This window comes from Denticeps clupeoides, chromosome 3 (assembly GCF_900700375.1).
Source record: "Denticeps clupeoides chromosome 3, fDenClu1.1, whole genome shotgun sequence".
In the NCBI taxonomy this organism is placed as follows: domain Eukaryota; kingdom Metazoa; phylum Chordata; class Actinopteri; order Clupeiformes; family Denticipitidae; genus Denticeps; species Denticeps clupeoides.
In genome coordinates, this window is record NC_041709.1 from 28,970,127 (window position 1) to 28,987,321 (window position 17,195).

General features: G+C 46.8%; 3 protein-coding genes across 4 annotated transcripts; 2 read left to right on the forward strand and 1 right to left on the reverse strand.

Moving 5' to 3' along the window:
- Positions 1 to 4,947: 4,947 nt before the first annotated feature.
- On the reverse strand, positions 4,948 to 6,633 carry htr1ab (5-hydroxytryptamine (serotonin) receptor 1A b). Its single transcript, XM_028973552.1, has one exon. It carries the CDS (start codon positions 6,228 to 6,230, stop codon positions 5,031 to 5,033), a length of 1,200 nt encoding a protein of 399 aa, XP_028829385.1. The 5' UTR covers positions 6,231 to 6,633; the 3' UTR covers positions 4,948 to 5,030.
- Positions 6,634 to 7,225: 592 nt separating this feature from the next.
- On the forward strand, positions 7,226 to 11,107 carry rnf180b (ring finger protein 180b). 2 transcript variants are annotated; one of them, XM_028971231.1, is made up of 7 exons: positions 7,226 to 7,360; positions 8,265 to 8,371; positions 8,547 to 8,639; positions 9,015 to 9,731; positions 9,818 to 10,031; positions 10,284 to 10,382; positions 10,498 to 11,107. In XM_028971231.1, exons 2-7 carry the CDS (start codon positions 8,276 to 8,278, stop codon positions 10,701 to 10,703), a joined length of 1,425 nt encoding a protein of 474 aa, XP_028827064.1. In that variant the 5' UTR covers positions 7,226 to 7,360; positions 8,265 to 8,275; the 3' UTR covers positions 10,704 to 11,107. The 2 variants fall into 2 exon arrangements, with proteins under 2 accessions (XP_028827064.1, XP_028827062.1); XM_028971229.1 differs by having other exon boundaries at positions 7,252 to 8,371.
- Positions 11,108 to 11,487: 380 nt separating this feature from the next.
- rgs7bpb (regulator of G protein signaling 7 binding protein b) lies at positions 11,488 to 17,084 on the forward strand. The gene is made up of 6 exons (XM_028971233.1): positions 11,488 to 11,637; positions 12,200 to 12,366; positions 12,487 to 12,617; positions 13,354 to 13,498; positions 13,582 to 13,652; positions 16,246 to 17,084. The coding sequence occupies exons 1-6, from the start codon at positions 11,488 to 11,490 to the stop codon at positions 16,335 to 16,337; spliced, it is 756 nt and encodes a 251-aa protein (XP_028827066.1). The 3' UTR covers positions 16,338 to 17,084.
- The last annotated feature ends 111 nt before the right edge of the window (positions 17,085 to 17,195 follow it).

A 17,195-nucleotide genomic window follows, 5' to 3' on the forward strand; every position in this document is an offset into this window, starting at 1 on the left:
TCAATTTGCCAAATATAATTAGGACCCTTTGAGAAGTACTGTCTCTTAAAAGTGTCTGTTTATGCCAGTATGCTCACCCCTCAGAATCCAAATCCATTTGATTTTTAACTTATTTTTTCTGCTCATTGTGAACATCTATGTATAAAAGTGCATTTTCCATGGACCTTGTAATTGTTCCTAAATTGTTCCTCAATAACATGTCAGTGTAGCCCTTCCGTTGGCTGAGCCTGTTATCTTTCAGTATGGGCAAAAAATTAGTCCAGCTGATTAGAATCCTGTGTCTAAATGCAAGAGCAGGCGAGGTCTGATTAAATGGTTATTGGAGAGGATTGCTGAGAATATTATTTTCCATCAGGCCTCGTAACTATGACAAATTTTGGATATTTTAAATCAGAGACGTATGGACATTATAACTGATGATTGAAATTGATAATTGATATATAACATTAACATAACTTGTAAGGACACTTTATAGCAATGCCTTTTTTCTCTACAGTTGATCTGAGTAATGTGATGTCGATTCTAGCCCTAGTCTGTTTTCGGTCTTGGTCTTGGTCTCAGTCTCGAACAGCCTTTGTCTTGGTCTCACCTTAGTGTGTCTTGGTCTTGGTCTTGGTAACCTCAAGCCTCGGCAGTATCTTGGTCCTGATACCCTCTGGTCTTGTCTTGGTGTAGGTGGTCTTGACACTTTTAAAAGTGGATTAAGCTCACAAAAGCCACTTGAGAACTATAAAGCCCTGAATCAGGTTCATCTAAATGCATTGAATGCATTGTGCTGGCTTGGGTTATTGAGGTTAAGAGCCCTCAGTGCTGGTCTAAGGTCCTTTTTAAACTGGGTGAAAAAATGTAAAACAGCAATCACCGGCACAGAAAATGATACTTGAAGCAAATAGTTTCATTAAACTGCAAATGTGGCCATGAATGTGAACTAAACACATTTTTATACTTAAAAACATAATTGCTGGAGATCTAAAAAAAAAAAAATCCATCCAGACCATCTGCATGATTGGTCCATCAATCCAGATTTCTGGACCACCTGCAAGATCTTATTCAGGGTCTGCAAGGAGAACTGGGAAACTGAAAATGCAAGGGCTGCGACTCGGATGTCTTACATCTCCATGCCTTTCACGTACATTTTTGCTGATAAAAAAACACCACCACATGTAAACTGTATTTTTACCTCAGTTGTCCATGCGACTCTGCATAATTCTGCACCTGCTCTTGGTTGATCCTGGCAGTGTTTCAGGGAAGTCATGTGCTACTCCATTAGCCGAAATTTGCTGTCTGCTGCAGTTTGGTTGGTTGCAGCCAAGCTGCATTTATTCGAGTCTTCAGGAGCAGCGTACGAGGACATACATATGACGCAGATTTCTGTGCTCCACTGCATCGTCATGTGGAGGAGAGTGTGATGGTAAGATTAATTTATTTATCTGTCAAGACCTTAGCTCTGATGCCGTGGGCCTTTCTTGAAAATAAAGAGAGATTTTTTGGATCCCGCCTCAGGCCTTCTCACCATCCATATTTAAACAGAACTTAAATCTTTATTACCAACAGGTCCCATGACAAGGTGAGGGGAGACACAGCTCTTGTAAATGTTATTTACAGATAATGAGTAATGCAGATAATTGCCTTTTCAAATGAAAAAAAATTAAGATAATTTCAAGGGGTCTTTTTTTGTTCCATACTCAAGATATTACTGGCAGAAATATTCACCCTCATTTCAAAATGAACAAAAGTTGAAAGGTCAAGGTCTGTGACGGATTTAGGCCGAAGATGAAACAACTACAGATGTTGGCGTTCACGTAATACAGACAAGAGGAAGGAACGGGACAGGAAAGGAACAGACTACAGTGTTAAGATGGGTCTTACTGGATTCGAGGTGAGCTGAGTTGTGGCTGGTTGCAATGACGACAGATCACGTCACTCGTCTCCGTGTTGATGTTGATGTCACTCAACACGTGACAATCAAGTGAGTGAGGGTGTTATACCTGGAACTGGTATCCATAGATGACAAAATTCTTGGCAAAATGTGTCCATTAATGTCACATCAAGTATAAATCAATTCATAATAGAAAGCTATTTGGTATATTGGCGCTTTTGGTTTGGTGTATTATGATTTCTGTCACCCAGAAGATGAAATATAATGATGCTTCCTCACTGGCAGGTAAACAAACTTAAAAGGTAGTTTTGTAGGGGAAAGTGACTTCTCTCTTTTGAAGGACGTGCATTTTCGAATGTTAACAAGCATGAACTCGTGACACTTGGATGTCTGTCTGTAATGGTGAAAAGATGATTGGTGGGGATCCAAAAGTGATTAAAAAGGTGATCCAGAACCATACTGACCAAACCTGTAACTGTTGATATTAATCAAAAAGAAATCATCCAAATCCATTCTTCATATTGTTTTTTTTTTATGTATAACTGTGTAGCTGCCAAATGTGAAAAAGAAAACATATCCTCCTCATTGGTGATTCATTGTCATTTCATTTTTTTTGCCTTCCTCTTCGCTTATTACATTATTGGCATGTGTCCACCTGCAAAATCTAATTCATCCACGCTCTTGTAGGTGGGCGCTTCAAATAAAAAACAAAAAAAAAAAACAAAAAAAAAGAACACGGCAGAGCTTCTGCGCAACACACATTCGAACACGGCAGGCATTGTTTTGGGCAGCTGCTCTATACGTGATGTGCTGATGGGCTTCCTGATCTCCGAGTGGGAGAGAGGAGAACAGGGGCATTTTTCAAACGTGCCTCATGACCACAACACCTGTTGCTTATTTTATTGTGTGGGTTGCTGCTCCCCTCTGCCGAACCTGCAGACACCAAAAGCCTGAACTCATCCTTTGAACACATTCTGTGGGCAAATGAGCACTGTTGAAGTAACCAGGGTTACATATACCTATCTATCTATCTATCTATCTATCTATCTATCTATCTATCTATCTATCTATCTATCTATCTATCTATCTATCTATCTATCTATCTATCTATCTATCTACTCTGATGGAATAGAAAATTACTCTGATGGACTTATTCAAATGTGACTGTTTCTAGTTCTAGTTCTGTCTAGTGTCATTACTGGCATGTCAATTAAATGTATATTAATGCTGATGATTATTCACAATAGCCAAACCATTACTTATATTATTACTGTTATTGTTTTGTTCAGTTCTTTTCTGTTCTGAGTGCCCTACAGGAGGACATGGTTTATGCCTTTTAATTTGTGTAAAGGCATAATTTCATGCTTGGCTAAAAAATCCTCTCTCTGTGAGACTGTGGTGGAATTTATCAGCATTTTTTTGGTGTCTCCAAATTTTGCTTTTTTTTTTTTTATCTACCTGCGGGCGAACTGATGGCACTGTCACTCGTGCTGTCCACGTTGAGGGCTGTGAAAACGCAGAGGCCATTGGTGAAGTGACTGGCCAGCTGTGTGCTTGCTGGGTGCCTGGTCGACCCTGTATTGTTACAGGCCTTTGATCAGATAATTGCCCCTATAACCCAGAGTTTGCAACCCCTTGGGTGTCGCTATGGAGACCAGCATCTCAGTCTCTGCTGCGTCAAGTGGCTTTTATTGGATGGACTGAGTGACTATGCAAGCTGCCAGCCACGCCAGCGGAGTGAGGAGAATGTCCTACGGGGGAAGACTGTTTGGGAAATCCTGGGCCCTTCATGGTCTTTCTTATTTCAGACTGTTCTTTCTTCATTCATTAGAAATCAAAGCCGCTGTTAATGCCTTTGTAATCTAATTTGTAGATCAATACGCAAGAATAGGATGCGGAGTACGTACTACCGAGCATCCTATGTGCAGCCGAGCTTGCTGTCAAAAAATGTCTTTGAGGAAGTTTCATAGAAGATAAATCTGGATAAATGGATTGAAGTAAAGTGTTTCTGGATGCTGTGCTCTTTCCACCTTTGAGAACAGGCTGTTAATTTGCCACAGAGAAGCCATGATTCAGCATGATTCAATAAGAGAAAAAAATATATATATGCAGATATGAGATATGGAATTCAGTGCGGTTTTCTATACTATCTTTCATGCAATCATGAGTCGTGGAAAGGATTCATGGATTCAAGAGTTCATAAAGTTCAGATGTGTTCTAAAATTAACGGTATTTCTTAAATAAAAAATAAAAACGGAGAACATGAGTGCTTAAGTGCTCTCCATTAAACTGATGGGCCGACGACATGAAGCTGGAGAGAAAGTATAATATTATTGATTTGGGTTAAAGCTATTACAAGAGATTGGGGTAGACCAGAGTACTGTCTGAATGTGTGTGTGCATTCCTGGGTGTGTGTGTCTCTCTCTCTCTCTCTCTCTATATATATATATATATATATATAGAGAGAGAGAGAGAGAGAGAGAGAAAGAGAGAGAGAGTGTTTTATTATAATTTGCTCTAAAAGCTCCTTTTGGAACCCTGGCCCTGCCTCTGACAGCTTCAAATAGGCTGTTCCAGAAGGATCTCTGGAGGAGAAAGTGGTAAAACATTCCCGAATGGAATCAGTGTGAGGAGTGGCATGATGGGGTTGGCTGTTTGGTTGTCAGAGAGCTGGGCATCATCACAATTCAAACACTACAATCTGCATAATCCTGGCTCAATAATATGAAAAGAAAAAAATGGGAGGAGTGCAGGAAATCTCGCTGGGTGTTGTGCATTAGTAGCCAGACATGGCGTTCACGTCTGCAGAAATATCTCCACCTGCCTCTCAGCAGGAGAGAAAAAATTGGTGTGGTTACATTTTAGACCAAATTTACGCAATATGCAAAAAGTCTCAAATAAATATATATTATTTAAATAAAAACTAAATACATACATACATACGTAATGAAGATCCGCAACTTTATATGAATGTGACACCACATTTGCAGGACCATTTATTGTACACGATGAAGCGCCATGTGTCGTGATGGAAATGAGTGGTACACTTCACCATTACTTCTGTACCATGTAATCATATTATTATCAATATAAGCCACAGTATACTCTTTAATGAGGAAATGTCTCTCCACGTATGAACCTGGTCTTGAGCTCAGGACCTGCAGAAATGGCACTTGATGATTTTCTTGAAGGCGCTCTGGAAGTCTTTGTTGAAGTACGCGTATATGATGGGGTTCAGGAGCGAGTTGGAGTATCCGAGCCAGTTGATCACGTCGCGCAGCCACGACGGCATCTCGCAGGCCGGGCAGAAGGGCATCGCCAGCGCCTTGATGAAGAAGGGCAGCCAGCAGAAGATGAAGGTGCCCATGATGATGCCCAGCGTCTTCACCGTCTTGCGCTCGCGCGCCAGGGCGATCTTCCTCTTGGCCTCGGTGTTCTTCTCGTGCCGGTTCTCGAACAGGGGGACCGCCCGGGGGGGGCCGGGCAGCGGCAGGTTGCCCCTGGAGCTGCTGTGCACCTCGATGATCTCCAGGGACTCGCCGTCCTCGGCGTGCTTCACTGCGCCGTTGGCGCACGGGATCGGCTTGGGCTCCACGCTGCTCCGCCAGTTTTTGCCCAGCTCCCCGCTCGGCTTCTTGTGAAAGAGCGCGGGCGACACCGTCAGACACTTCACCTTCTTCTTCTCCGTCTTCCGGACCGTCCTGCGTATCCGGAACCTGGCCGCCTTGAATATCCGCCCGTACAAAACGAGCATGAGAATCAGGGGGATGTAGAAGGCGAAGAAGGTGGAGTAGATGGTGTACCACGGGTCGTGGCTGATCGCGCAGCTCTCTTCCTCTTCGGTCTTACTCCGGGATTTCATGATCAGCATCGGGGGGATGGATATGGAAAAGCCGACGAGCCACGTGACGCTGATCAGGACCGCGGCCCGTCGGAGAGTCCGCTTTTTCATGTAGTCTATTGGGTCGGTGATGGCCCAGTACCTATCCAAAGCGATTGCGCACAGGTGCAGGATGGACGACGTGCAGCACAGCACGTCCAGGGACACGAACATGTCACAGGTCACCTGCCCCAGCGTCCACTTGTCCAGCACCTGGTACAGCGCGGCCATGGGCAGCACCAGCACCGACACCATCAGGTCCGTGACCGCCAGCGAGCCGATCAGGTAGTTGGCGACGTTCTGCAGCGACCTCTCCAGCGCAATGGCCGCGACGACGCACGCGTTCCCGAAGATGGAGCAGAGGATGAGCGCACCGAGGAACAGCGACGTGGAGATCTGGTAGCTCAGGGACATCTCGACCGCGAGGCCAGACGCGTTGGTCGGCGCGGACGTGTTGTTTCGGTCCCCCATGGCGGGGCCGGCCGCCGGGAACTCGGGTCTACTCGGTCACTGCGCGCTCCATCGGAGCGCACGGAGTCACTGGCGAGCCGGCGACGAGGAGGCTCCGTTTATATCGGCGCCGGACACGTCACTCACCTGCGTGGGCGTCTCTCCCGCCGTTCTCTCGGGGTTTCACGGGACGGTGAACGGTTTACCGCAAACCTTCAGCCGAGAAAGTGGCCAAACATATCGAGAAATAAAAATTGCGCGTTAAGACGAAAACATGTTCATTGGACTTGGTTAACTCCCACTATCAAGTGCTTCTCAGCTACAACTTATTAATAAAAACAGGGACGGAGTCGGGACGCTGCATAATAAAAAGTGTTTTGAACGGACGAGTCTTCTGGCGAAGTTCGGGCGGCCGCTCCCGAGCTTCGGTACCGTGGAAAGCTCCCCACGCCGGACACGGAGGCGCGCTGCTGCCATCTGGCGCTGACCGCACCAACCTCAGAAAACGGAAATGAATCGAAGAGCGCTAAATAAATCCAGGGTTATTCGGGAGAGGGAAAAAAACCAACGTATTCGATCTAACGTTGTGTGTGTTGTTTTTTTTTTATTGTTGGTAATTTATTTATTTTGAGTGTTTTTTTTCCGTTCGTATCCTTGGCCTGTAGACAGAGCTGATCAAGAGCCTTCATTTGAGATGTATTTAATAACCTTCAAAATGTCTCTCACGCAATTAGACAGAGGATCTAAAGTTTAGAACCGTCTGATGCCTTTGAACAATAAAAAATAAAATTCATTGTTGAGTGAATTCCAGCAAAGGGGAATATAATTTAACCATCTAGTAATCAGTTATTTAATACTCTAGTACTCAATCCAGACACGTTTGATCTCGCGTTTCTCCTCATTTGAACGTGGATGCATAATTCGGCATAATTTGAATTCACCTCAGGGAATTTACGAATTACAGGGACGGAAACCCCACTTTCCCAGTCGGAGGTGTGAAATTCCGCACCATAAAAGCCCTTCCGCTCGGACGGAAACAGTCCGCGCGGTTTGGCCCTCGTGGCGTTCCGTACTTTCGCCAACTCGACGCTGTTCGCTGCGCGCAGCCCGGCGGACGCGGGTCCGCTTTCCGTGTGACGGCGGCCGCGGCAGTACGTATGGTTTCCGTGCCGATCGATCGGGACGACGTGCGCAGCCCGTTTCTGATGGCGACTGTGCGGAAGGACGGACTCCGGCTGCGTGGCCGCCGCGCGTGGCTCGCGGGCCTGTGGAGCGGAGCGGATTTTGTAAAGTTGGGCTTCCTTTCATGTCAGCGGGCTGTACGAAGATGAACGTGTCCGGCCCGGGGTTGCCTGGAGTCGCAAAAGCAGGATTTCGCGCAGTTCGACTTGCAATCACAAAAAAGGGAGAGCGGGCAAGGTTTATTTTTAATCTTCAGAGAAAGTCGCACCCCCCCCCAAAAAAAAAAAGTATAATAATAATAATATTAATACTGAACAGCAACACAGTGGCGAATATATTAGACAGTTACTCAGACCTCATTTTCTACATTGCACCGCTGCTATTTCCGACGGCGCATTTTGATTGGCTGAGAAGGTTTCTGGGCGTGGCGAATATCCCGCAATAATACACCTGTCTTAGCGCCTTATTAGAAGCTGCTGCATGAATGACGTTGCTTGCAAACGGCCGAGTCAGAGATGGAACTGTTTCATCGTTGGAGATGAGTCGTAAATGTTTTTAAGGCTGCAAATTAATGTTAAAGTGCGCCATAATCAAAATAGTACCAGTGATGTAATCTCTTGTTTTTGCAATCCTTTCATGTATTGTTGCATGACCATTAATTGTTCCTAGTAATTGCGTTTGACCGTAGTTTTTTCCATAAAATGTCAATTCTCAGATATGTCATTTTTTGCATTCTCGCACTGAGACATGGCTTTATCGTCATTGTCCTTGATGTCCACATCTTGTTAAATATCCTGCCATGTGCCCACAAAAAAAATGCAGTCACAAAAAAAAAATTCCAGCCACAATTTATGACATGTACATTGTCCCCAGAATGCAGTGTAATGGACAAGGCGGAGTGTTCCAGTGAGGACAAGCTGACAGCACTTCGCTGCAGAAAATGTCGCAGATGTCTACTGGATGCATCTTTTTTGCTCCCGGTGGGTGCAGAGGTCCACGTTGGGTTTATTATTTACATCTGGGGCATAACATGCTCGCCTGCATCAGACATTAATATTTCTCAATGTGTAGCGATATGAAAAAAAAAAAAAATCAGAGGGGCGTTGTCAGTCGGAGTTGATGTGGCGCATGAAGCTCTCTGCTCTCTCGCTGCAGGCCGTGCCCTCGGGCGACCCTGCCACCGCGTGCAACGTTTGGCACGTGAACCTTGATGTGCTGCCGACCTGGATCCAGACTGCCGTTCACCAAGTAAAGTTTTTCATTTACCAACCCGACGCATTGCATTTGTATTTCGCTCACCTCGTTTGCGTCAGATTACAATTTTCAAGGCTAGTTGTATTTTATTAGATTTTTTTTTGTACTTTATTAATCCTGAAGGATAATAGCTTCTCTGCTTTTAACCATCACCCTTGGTGAGCAGTGGGCAGCCATGACAGGCGCCCGGGGAGCAGTGTGTGGGGACGGTGCTTTGCTCTGTGGCACCTTGGCAGCCCGGGATTCCTTCTGATTGCCGGGCCGCTAGGCCACCGTTGTCCCTTTAGCACCGCTAGGCCACCACTGCCCCGTATGCGGGGTTTTTGGGGTTCATGTTTAAAAAAAAAAAAGGACTTTGTCTTTCTGCAGGCGCAGTGGACCGCCGGGAAGCTGAGCTGCCCTCACTGTGGCGCTCGCCTCGGGGGCTTCAACTTCGTCCACTGCAGCAAATGCCCGTGTGGCCACGAGACCACGGTGCACCTCAGCAAGAGCCGGGTGGACCGCGAGGTCAAGCCCTCGCCAAGCCACTCCAGGCCGGCAAGGACACGGGCGGTCTCGGAGCCGGAGCTGGCCGCCGCGCTGCCGCATCTGCGCTGTCCAGGCCGGCGCCCGCCGCGCGGGGGACCGGGCCCTTTCAGGGAGACCCTCAGACCCTGCCAGGCTGAACTTCACAGCACAGCACTTTCGTCCAGCTTCTGCAGTTTGTATTGCCTTTCCTGTTTTGTGGACCCTTCCTTGAGGTCCCCGATGGACAGAAGAGACGGAGAGACTTTGGTGGAGGGGTCTCGGTCTCCCGCTCTGTCGGAACCGTCAAACCCACACCACCCTCGAGCGACCGGGGATACTGGGATGGAGAACGGACCTTCCCAGTCAGAAGAGAGGTCAGTGTTGCCAGGCCAACCCCCACAAGACTCTCCACTCGCTGTGAGGAGGAGAAGAAGCTCTCCCGCGAGGAGCTCCAGTCCGACTTCCCCGGCCTCGGATCAGAGGCTCAGCAAGAAGGAGAGGAACCGACTGAAGAGCCTGAGACGCAAGCAGAGGAAGCGGGAGCGGTGGATGGCGAGCCAGCTGGGGGAGAGGGTGGAGGTAAGAGGTCTTCGTAGGGAATAGTGGGGATCATTTTTCTTCGTTTTTTTTTTTTTTTTATTCTACTTGTTTTTGGACTGTGACAGGATTTCGGGACAGGATTGTCCAGCGGTGAGGATGAGGAGGGCGAAGGCTACACCTGCGCCGTGTGTCTGGACGTCTACTTCAGCCCCTACGTGTGCCAACCCTGCCACCACGTCTTCTGTGAGCCCTGCCTTCGCACGCTGGCCAAAAACAGGCCGACCGGCACACCGTGCCCCCTCTGCAGGACGCTCATCTCTCACGTGCTCTTCCAGAAAGGTCCGCCAAACAGGCTCGTACAGTACCGTACAGCAGGAAAAGCAGTAAAATGGTCTTCATCGAAAGAATCCGTTTTGAGAAACATTTTCGTTAGATGAACAGTGGTTTTGTTGTTACTGGTTTTATTTTGATAATTGAGCGTTTAAATAAATGAAATACTCTTTTATATGATAATAGGCAGCATAGTCCCATTATTTAAGGGACGCACGTGATGCATCTCAGCGTCCTCAATTTTGCTATTCATATTTATAGAGCTGAATCAGATCGTCCAGACACACTTCCCGAGGGAATACCTGTCCCGGAAGCAGACTTTTCAAAAGGTCAACTACTCCAAATGGCCCCTTCCCAGAGGTACTAAAAACTTTCCCGTGATTTGGTGTTTGTATGATTAGAATGTAACGGCTGCTTGTCTTTATTATCATTATTATTTCTATTTTTTGGTCTAAACTTTCTCCAATCGTCCCAGGGTTCCAGAGACAGGCTGGCCATGGAAGATGGTGGCCGTCACCTCACAGGATGCTGGGCCTGGACGCCTTGGAGCTGGTGCACGTGAGGGGCTGGTATTTCAATGTAGACATCGTCTTCTACGTTTACTTCATCCTCGCATTCCACATCTTCTGTTTCCTGGGATACTGTTTCTTCCTGCTGCTGACGGAAGCTCCCACGCCCTAAGGGTTAGAGGATGGTGGGATGGCTTTCTTTGTTATATACACCAGACGCTGATCTGATGTTCACCGGATTTTTTTGTGTGGGTCGACGAGGCGTCACCAGATTTTTTTGGTAATGATATGGATAAACTTGATACTTATGGGGCAAAAGGAAGTGCAATAAAAGTATATTGTGATGGTTTTCAGCTCAGGTTATCTTACACTGCCCTGTCCTACACTGCCCTGGGTGGGTGTGGCAGAGAAATGCTTGTTTTCTTAAACCTTTGTCAGTTTGTCTTTCTTATGTCTTGTTTTCCTCCCGTTATAATTGCTTAATTTAATTATTATTATGCATTATTATGCAATCACGTGTTTTGTATTAACGGTTGTGTGTTTGAAGACATTAAAGCGGCTTCAGTCTTCCGGTGACGTTTTATCATCATTGTTATTATTAATTATGCGCGACTGAAATGGAATAAGGAAGAATCCACGTGACCTGGCGGATCCCGTCCAGCGGGCGCGCGGCACCGGGAGCGAGCGCGCGCGCGTGCCCCGTCAAGGTCGCGCGCGCGCATACGGAGACGCCGTGAAAAACGCCACGAGCCGTGATCGATGCGGCGCTGCGCCCGTAGCCAGTGTCCCGTTGGACAGGACCGCGTCCGTCCGGCCTTCTGCGGAGGTGAAGGTGACTCGCCTCCCCGTCCGAGAGGAGAGGCGATGCGGAGGACCGATAAATAAAAAAACCCCCAAAAAAAACGCTTTATTATTATCGATCAGTTTATTTATTAATCCACCGTGGACGCGTATGCATGTGTTCTGCACCGAACGGGCGAAAGAACCGCCCCAGATCCGCAGCGAACATTTTTCAGATCGGGAAGCCCGCGCCGAGGGACGCGGAGCGGCGAGAGAGCACCGAGAGCGGCCGGAAGGCGCAGCGCGCCGTGGAGGACTGCAGGATGGTAGGTGGCGGCGGTGATGGTGATGATGAGGATGATGATGCGACCCATCACCTTCATCGCCTTTTTTTTTTTTCTATCATCGCTGTTGTCGTTGTTTTCGTTTTTCCTGTAATGCGCATTTCCGTCTTCGCTCGGGTTTCCTTTTTCTCTCCCTGCGTGAAGGAGAACGTGCCCGTGTCCTTCATGGGAGCTTTTCTCCTTCTGAGCGAGGTGCGTGACGGTCCCTGGTGTCTGATCTTTACACTGGCGCAAAAAAACGTCCCAAATCATGATTGTTATAGTTATTACAATTAACATTTATAATGAGTAAAGCATGTGATCTATAAAAAAAAAATCATAATTAGCCTGGCCTACTGGGTGATTCCTAAAAATCTCTGTGTGTAAAACGTGGGTAAGTTTGCTTTTTTTTTTTTTAGTGCCATTTGTCAGGCTGTCCCTGTTTGGGATGTCTGAGGGAAGCAGGTCACCTTTCTATACACAGTCGGTGTTAAAGACAGAGAGAGAGAGGGAGAGCAGAGGGGGGCAACAGGCGAAATGAAGGAGCCTTGTCCTGATTTTCCAGACTGTGCAGGAATTCAACACCCTGGTGGCCCTGTATCGTGAGCAAGTCATCTCCGTGGGGGAGATTTCTGTGGATTGTCCCTCTCTGCGCACACAAATGCATAAGACTCGGATGAAGGGATGCTCAGTGGCCCGGACGGCCTATCAAAACCTCACCATCATTTCAGGGTGGGTCTGTGAGCTTGTAGATCAATGCTCTCTTTGCCTTCATCTATGCTTTGTTCTGCCACGTGCGTGTCTGCTTGTTCTTTTGTTTTTAACTTTATTTATTTATGTTCGACCCCCCAGTCCAGAGGACGGAGAGATCCAGCCGGAGATCTGCCGGCTCTTCATCCAGCTGCAGTGCTGTCTGGAGATGTACATCACCGAGATGCTCAAGTCCATGTGCCTGCTGGGCGTGCTGCAGATGCACCGGAAAGGTGCGGTTCCACGTTCTGCCGCCAGAGGCCGCTGCGCGCACCTCATATTCACGCCGTAGTGCAACGTTAATACCGCAGCTTACAACCCGAGGACAGCGCCACCACTGGCACACTGTCAGGCAGCTTTATACAAGGCAGTCCTGCAAAATCACTGCAGGATTTGGGGTGGCATTTACTGCTGTTTATAAAATTAAATTTAAACAAGCCCCAATTAGGTATATGAAGGTATACATTACATTATAAAAGCATTTTCTTGGTTTCACCATTAACTTCGAGCTAACATTTTCCTACAGATATACACACCTAGGATCCGGCTGTATTTTTGTGTGTTTTGTACAGGATTTGCCAACAGCTCACAAAGCACACTGTCTGAATACAGGATCCTTCATACAAATGTGAACTAGCTGATTTGATGGTTATTGCCAGCTTAGCTGTTAGTGTGAAATTTAAATTTCCCACAGAAATGAAAATTAAAATTACAACATGCCACTTCAGAACAGGCGACACTGGTCTATTTAAACAAGATGAAATAGTTGCAGTTAATTTCTTTGTAATTGCATTGGCACATAATCGGGATGCTGCATAATAAAACATGAAGGACTTCTTAGAGCTTATTTTCAAAAAAAAAAAAAAACAACAATGTCATACATAAAAATGACATGACCGTTCAACTGTAATGTCGTAATTATGACCCCACTATTTAGTTGGGCTGTTTGTTGTGGAATATATATTACAGGAAATGACTCCTTCCCTGAGCCGAACCAGGACTGCAGGGCAGATGAAAGCTCAGACGTTCCCATCCTGGAAGACCGCTCCTCCTCCCCTGTGGACTTCCCCCAGGAATCCTGGATGGTGTGCACAGACATCGAGAACACAGAGAAGTATGACACTCGCTTTTACTCACTGTTGTCCACGTGACTGTCAGGGGGTCATCATGGTGAATTCATTGTTTGTTCCACAACAGGGACATGCGAGACATGAGGAACCTTCTTAGCAAACTCAGGGAGACCATGCCTTTACCACTGAAAAACCAAGGTGCTGCCTGGGGGGGGCAGGGGGATGCACACTTTTATATATTTGACTTTTTCAATCTTTCGTGTGTATTTGCACTTGTGCTGAAAACCTGTTGTAATATGTGTGAGACAGTGTGTGTAAATTGGTGTGAGTACTCACGCATGCATTGTTTGTACTGTTTATTAGTGCATGATTGGGCATTAGCACAGGTATTCATTAATTATGCATGTGTCTGTATGTATTATTGTCTGTGTTGCTTGTATTTTGTGAATATGTACTGTGTAATTTACTGAATGTAATTAACATGTTTGAAATATATGTTGCTTAATGCAAGCTGGTCTATGAAATGTTTAACATTAGTGCCATATCTCAGATTACTGATCTAAAAAAATATGTCTGAAAATCTTACATTTTTCGTCCAAGAAAATTTTGTGGATCATCTTTCATATTTATTTAAAAATCAGTTTGTCATCATCCTTACAGTACAAAGCACATTACATTTTTACATTTACGGTATTTATCAGATGCTTTTATCCAGAGTGACTTAAAATCAGTAGTTACAGTGACAGTCCCCACCTGGAGACGCTCAGGGACACAATGGTCGTAATTGGGGTTTGAACCTGGGTCTTCTGGTTCATAGGCGAGTGTGTTATCCACAGGCATATAACTCTCAGGTTCACACCTATGGCGAGTGAAGGACGTGGTTGTGACGCGGCCGTTTATGGGAAGTACGCGTGTCGTCGTCTGGAGTGTAGGAGAGTAGTGCTGTGCTGTGTTGCCGCACTAGGCTGGGCAGTAGGTGTAGGTGAAGGCCGCTTGCTGTAGGAGTCGTGGGCGGCGTGGGTAATTCACATCGCCGGCTGGTCGGCCGGAGGTGAAGGTGATCTCGGTGTCGTGGATGGCACGTGGGTCATTCACATTGGCTGGCAGCACTGAAGGTCAACCAAACTATGAGCAGGCAAGGATGATGTGGGTCGTGTTGCTTTTATACTGGTTGACCTAGGCCCCTACCATTTCCAGTTCAGTGCTTCTGGTGTCTTCTGCGTCCTGGCACCAGACAGACCAGGGCAGTAAGGATGAGGGTGGTGGAGTTCCAGGAGAAAGGAGGGGTTGAGGATGTCACGGCAGGGGACCCAGGACCGTTCTTCAGGACCGTAGCCCTCTCAGTCCCCTGTGTATTCCACCTAGTTCCAATGATGGCGGACGTCCAGGAACTGATGTATGGTATAGGTGAGAATACCATTCACCATGCAAGGGGGTGGAAGCCTAGGCGGGGAAGGAGTCAGGGGCGACATGTTGGCCCTCCGGAGGAGGAACATGTAGAACAGAATGGACATTTGGTAGGCCACGCGGTTGCAGCCTCTCATGATGCGGAATGGGCAGGGGTTGAGACCCAGATACAGTCCCCAGGTTGGTATTCCAAGGTAGGGTGATGTAGCTGGTCTGCATGGTTTCTGCGGTCTTGGTTAAGCATTTTACCGTCGAGAGCCCAGGTGGCCCATAGCTGCCGTAGATATAGGATGACAGCTGGGGTGTCAGTGGGGAACCACACAGGCCAGAAGCAGGAAATGGCCTGGCTAGGGAGTCATGGTGACCCCACTGAAGGATTCATGGTCTGAGGTCAGGGGGAATAAAGTTGCTAAAACGTCCCGCAGAAGGGACCATTGCACTGGAAAGGGAGGGTCCTCATCTTCCTTGTTTAGGAAGGTTTACCTTTGTGGAGAGAGGTCATCGGGCAGCATGAGAACCAGTTGCAAGCTTGTTGGGCATGGGGGTTCCATGCGAGGCGTGTGGGTTTAGCTTTGAGGAGAGGGGTCATCGGGTGGGCAATCTATGAATCGTCTGTTAAAGTTAGCGAAGCTGAGAAATTGTTGTAGTTTACGGATGGTAGTGGGCGAGGGCCAGTCTGTTTTAACAGAGGGTCCATGGCCACCCCCCGGTGGCTGAGGAGGAAGCTGAGGAAGGCAACGTCGGTGGTGTGAAAGGTGCCCTTTTCCAACTTCATGAACAATTTGTTTTGCAGGAGCCGCTGGAGGGGGTCATAAGATTAGAGTGTCGTCCAAATAGACAAAGACAAATCAATCCAGGAGGTCCTGCAGCACATCGTTTAGTAGCGCTTGGAGTGGGACTGGGCTATTGGAAAGGCAAAACGGCATGACAAGGTACTCGTAATGGCGCCTATTTCTGAATCCAGGCGGCCTTCTCCTGGGACGTCCGTGCATCCCCTGGTAGCCTGGTGGTGTGAAGGTGGTCATTTGTCAGCCATATCGAATTCCAGAGGGCCTTTGATTCGTTCTGGTACTTGATGCCATTTATGTGATGGACATGTTTAGTAGTCTGAAGACCCGATGTGTTGTGGGAAATTTTCTCCATTCACACAAGGTCTGTTTCATTGAACAACAGTGCCACTTTGATCCTGTCCCATAACAGGATGTTGGATCAAGAGCTGTTTTTGATATTGTTAGGCAGATTTTACGTCAAATGATTTCTCAGTCTCACTCTCTCCAGTCCAGTTTTCAGTGCTTACGTATTCAGTCTAGATTGACAATAAGGTACATGAATAGGCTACAAATGTCCATGAAAGTTAATAGTCCCCTCTCTCGTTCTCTTGCAGATGACAGCAGTCTCCTGAATCTCACTCCATATCCGCTGGTGAGGCAGAGGAAGAGACGCTTCTCTGGGCTCTGCTGTCTTGTGTCGGGCTGACACCCCTGCAGGCCAATCTCTCTATCGTTATCTCTAACCTTTGTCTAACCCACATCAGACCTTTCTTGAACCCATCTCTGCCCCAGCTGTGACCTGCCCAGAGCTGTCAGTAGTGTCCATGGATATGTAGCCTAAACATGGCCCATGAAGAACATTACCCACAATCCCCTTCACCCCATCCAATCACTGCCAGTTCAAACCTTTTCACTTTGGAGAGATGTTTGAAATGTCTCATGTAACCGTGGGTGAGAAGTTAGGAGCCATGTCACATTCAATGGCATTATCACTTTTCAAGGATATTTTTTCCGTCGAGGGTAGTGGCGGCCTGGTCAGCGAGTCTGATAGGTTACAATATTTTCTCTTTATCTTTCAGTCACTGTGCAATGATTCTTATTTAGTCTTCCACAGATTTTCAGTTAAGGGCTTTGCGACGCTCTATTCAAAAGCCATCACTTGTCCATTGTGAACATAGTACAGAAATCAGTATGTACACTATATAAATATATAAATATATATAAAGGCAATTTTACTGTGACAGAATGCAGTTTGATCATCGACCTCCCCCCAAGTACAAAAATTCTATTCTTTTTTTCTGTTTAGTATAAATGTCAGAAAGTGTGCAGCATGGATGTTGCTTGTAGCATCTGATGTGTTCAGTCAATCAGTGTTGTTGAAGCTGGCGATGTATAAACCATTTTATAATGTAAATGAAGCTTTTTTTAAATTAAACAGCTTGTCGTCTGTTGATTTATTTGTGTCGGTCTCCTCCATGGTTTGGCCTGTCACCTGGGACTGGGGGTAGCTGTGCACATAGACGTCAGTCCCAACTCCAACAATAACAACAGTATGCCTTGAGCA

What these genes read in the sequence shown, in the direction of transcription:
- htr1ab (XM_028973552.1), bottom strand. Translation starts at nt 6,230, where the DNA reads ATGGGGGACCGAAACAACACGTCCGCGCCGACCAACGCGTCTGGCCTC.
- rgs7bpb (XM_028971233.1), top strand. Translation starts at nt 11,488, where the DNA reads ATGTGTTCTGCACCGAACGGGCGAAAGAACCGCCCCAGATCCGCAGCG. An exon ending in CCGTGGAGGACTGCAGGATG is followed by an intron (nt 11,638 to 12,199) that starts GTAGGTGGCGGC and finishes CTGATTTTCCAG; the next exon opens with ACTGTGCAGGAATTCAACAC. An exon ending in GCTGCAGATGCACCGGAAAG is followed by an intron (nt 12,618 to 13,353) that starts GTGCGGTTCCAC and finishes TATATATTACAG; the next exon opens with GAAATGACTCCTTCCCTGAG.
- rnf180b (XM_028971229.1), top strand. Translation starts at nt 8,093, where the DNA reads ATGTCAATTCTCAGATATGTCATTTTTTGCATTCTCGCACTGAGACAT. An exon ending in ATGCATCTTTTTTGCTCCCG is followed by an intron (nt 8,372 to 8,546) that starts GTGGGTGCAGAG and finishes CTCTCGCTGCAG; the next exon opens with GCCGTGCCCTCGGGCGACCC. An exon ending in TCACGTGCTCTTCCAGAAAG is followed by an intron (nt 10,032 to 10,283) that starts GTCCGCCAAACA and finishes TCATATTTATAG; the next exon opens with AGCTGAATCAGATCGTCCAG.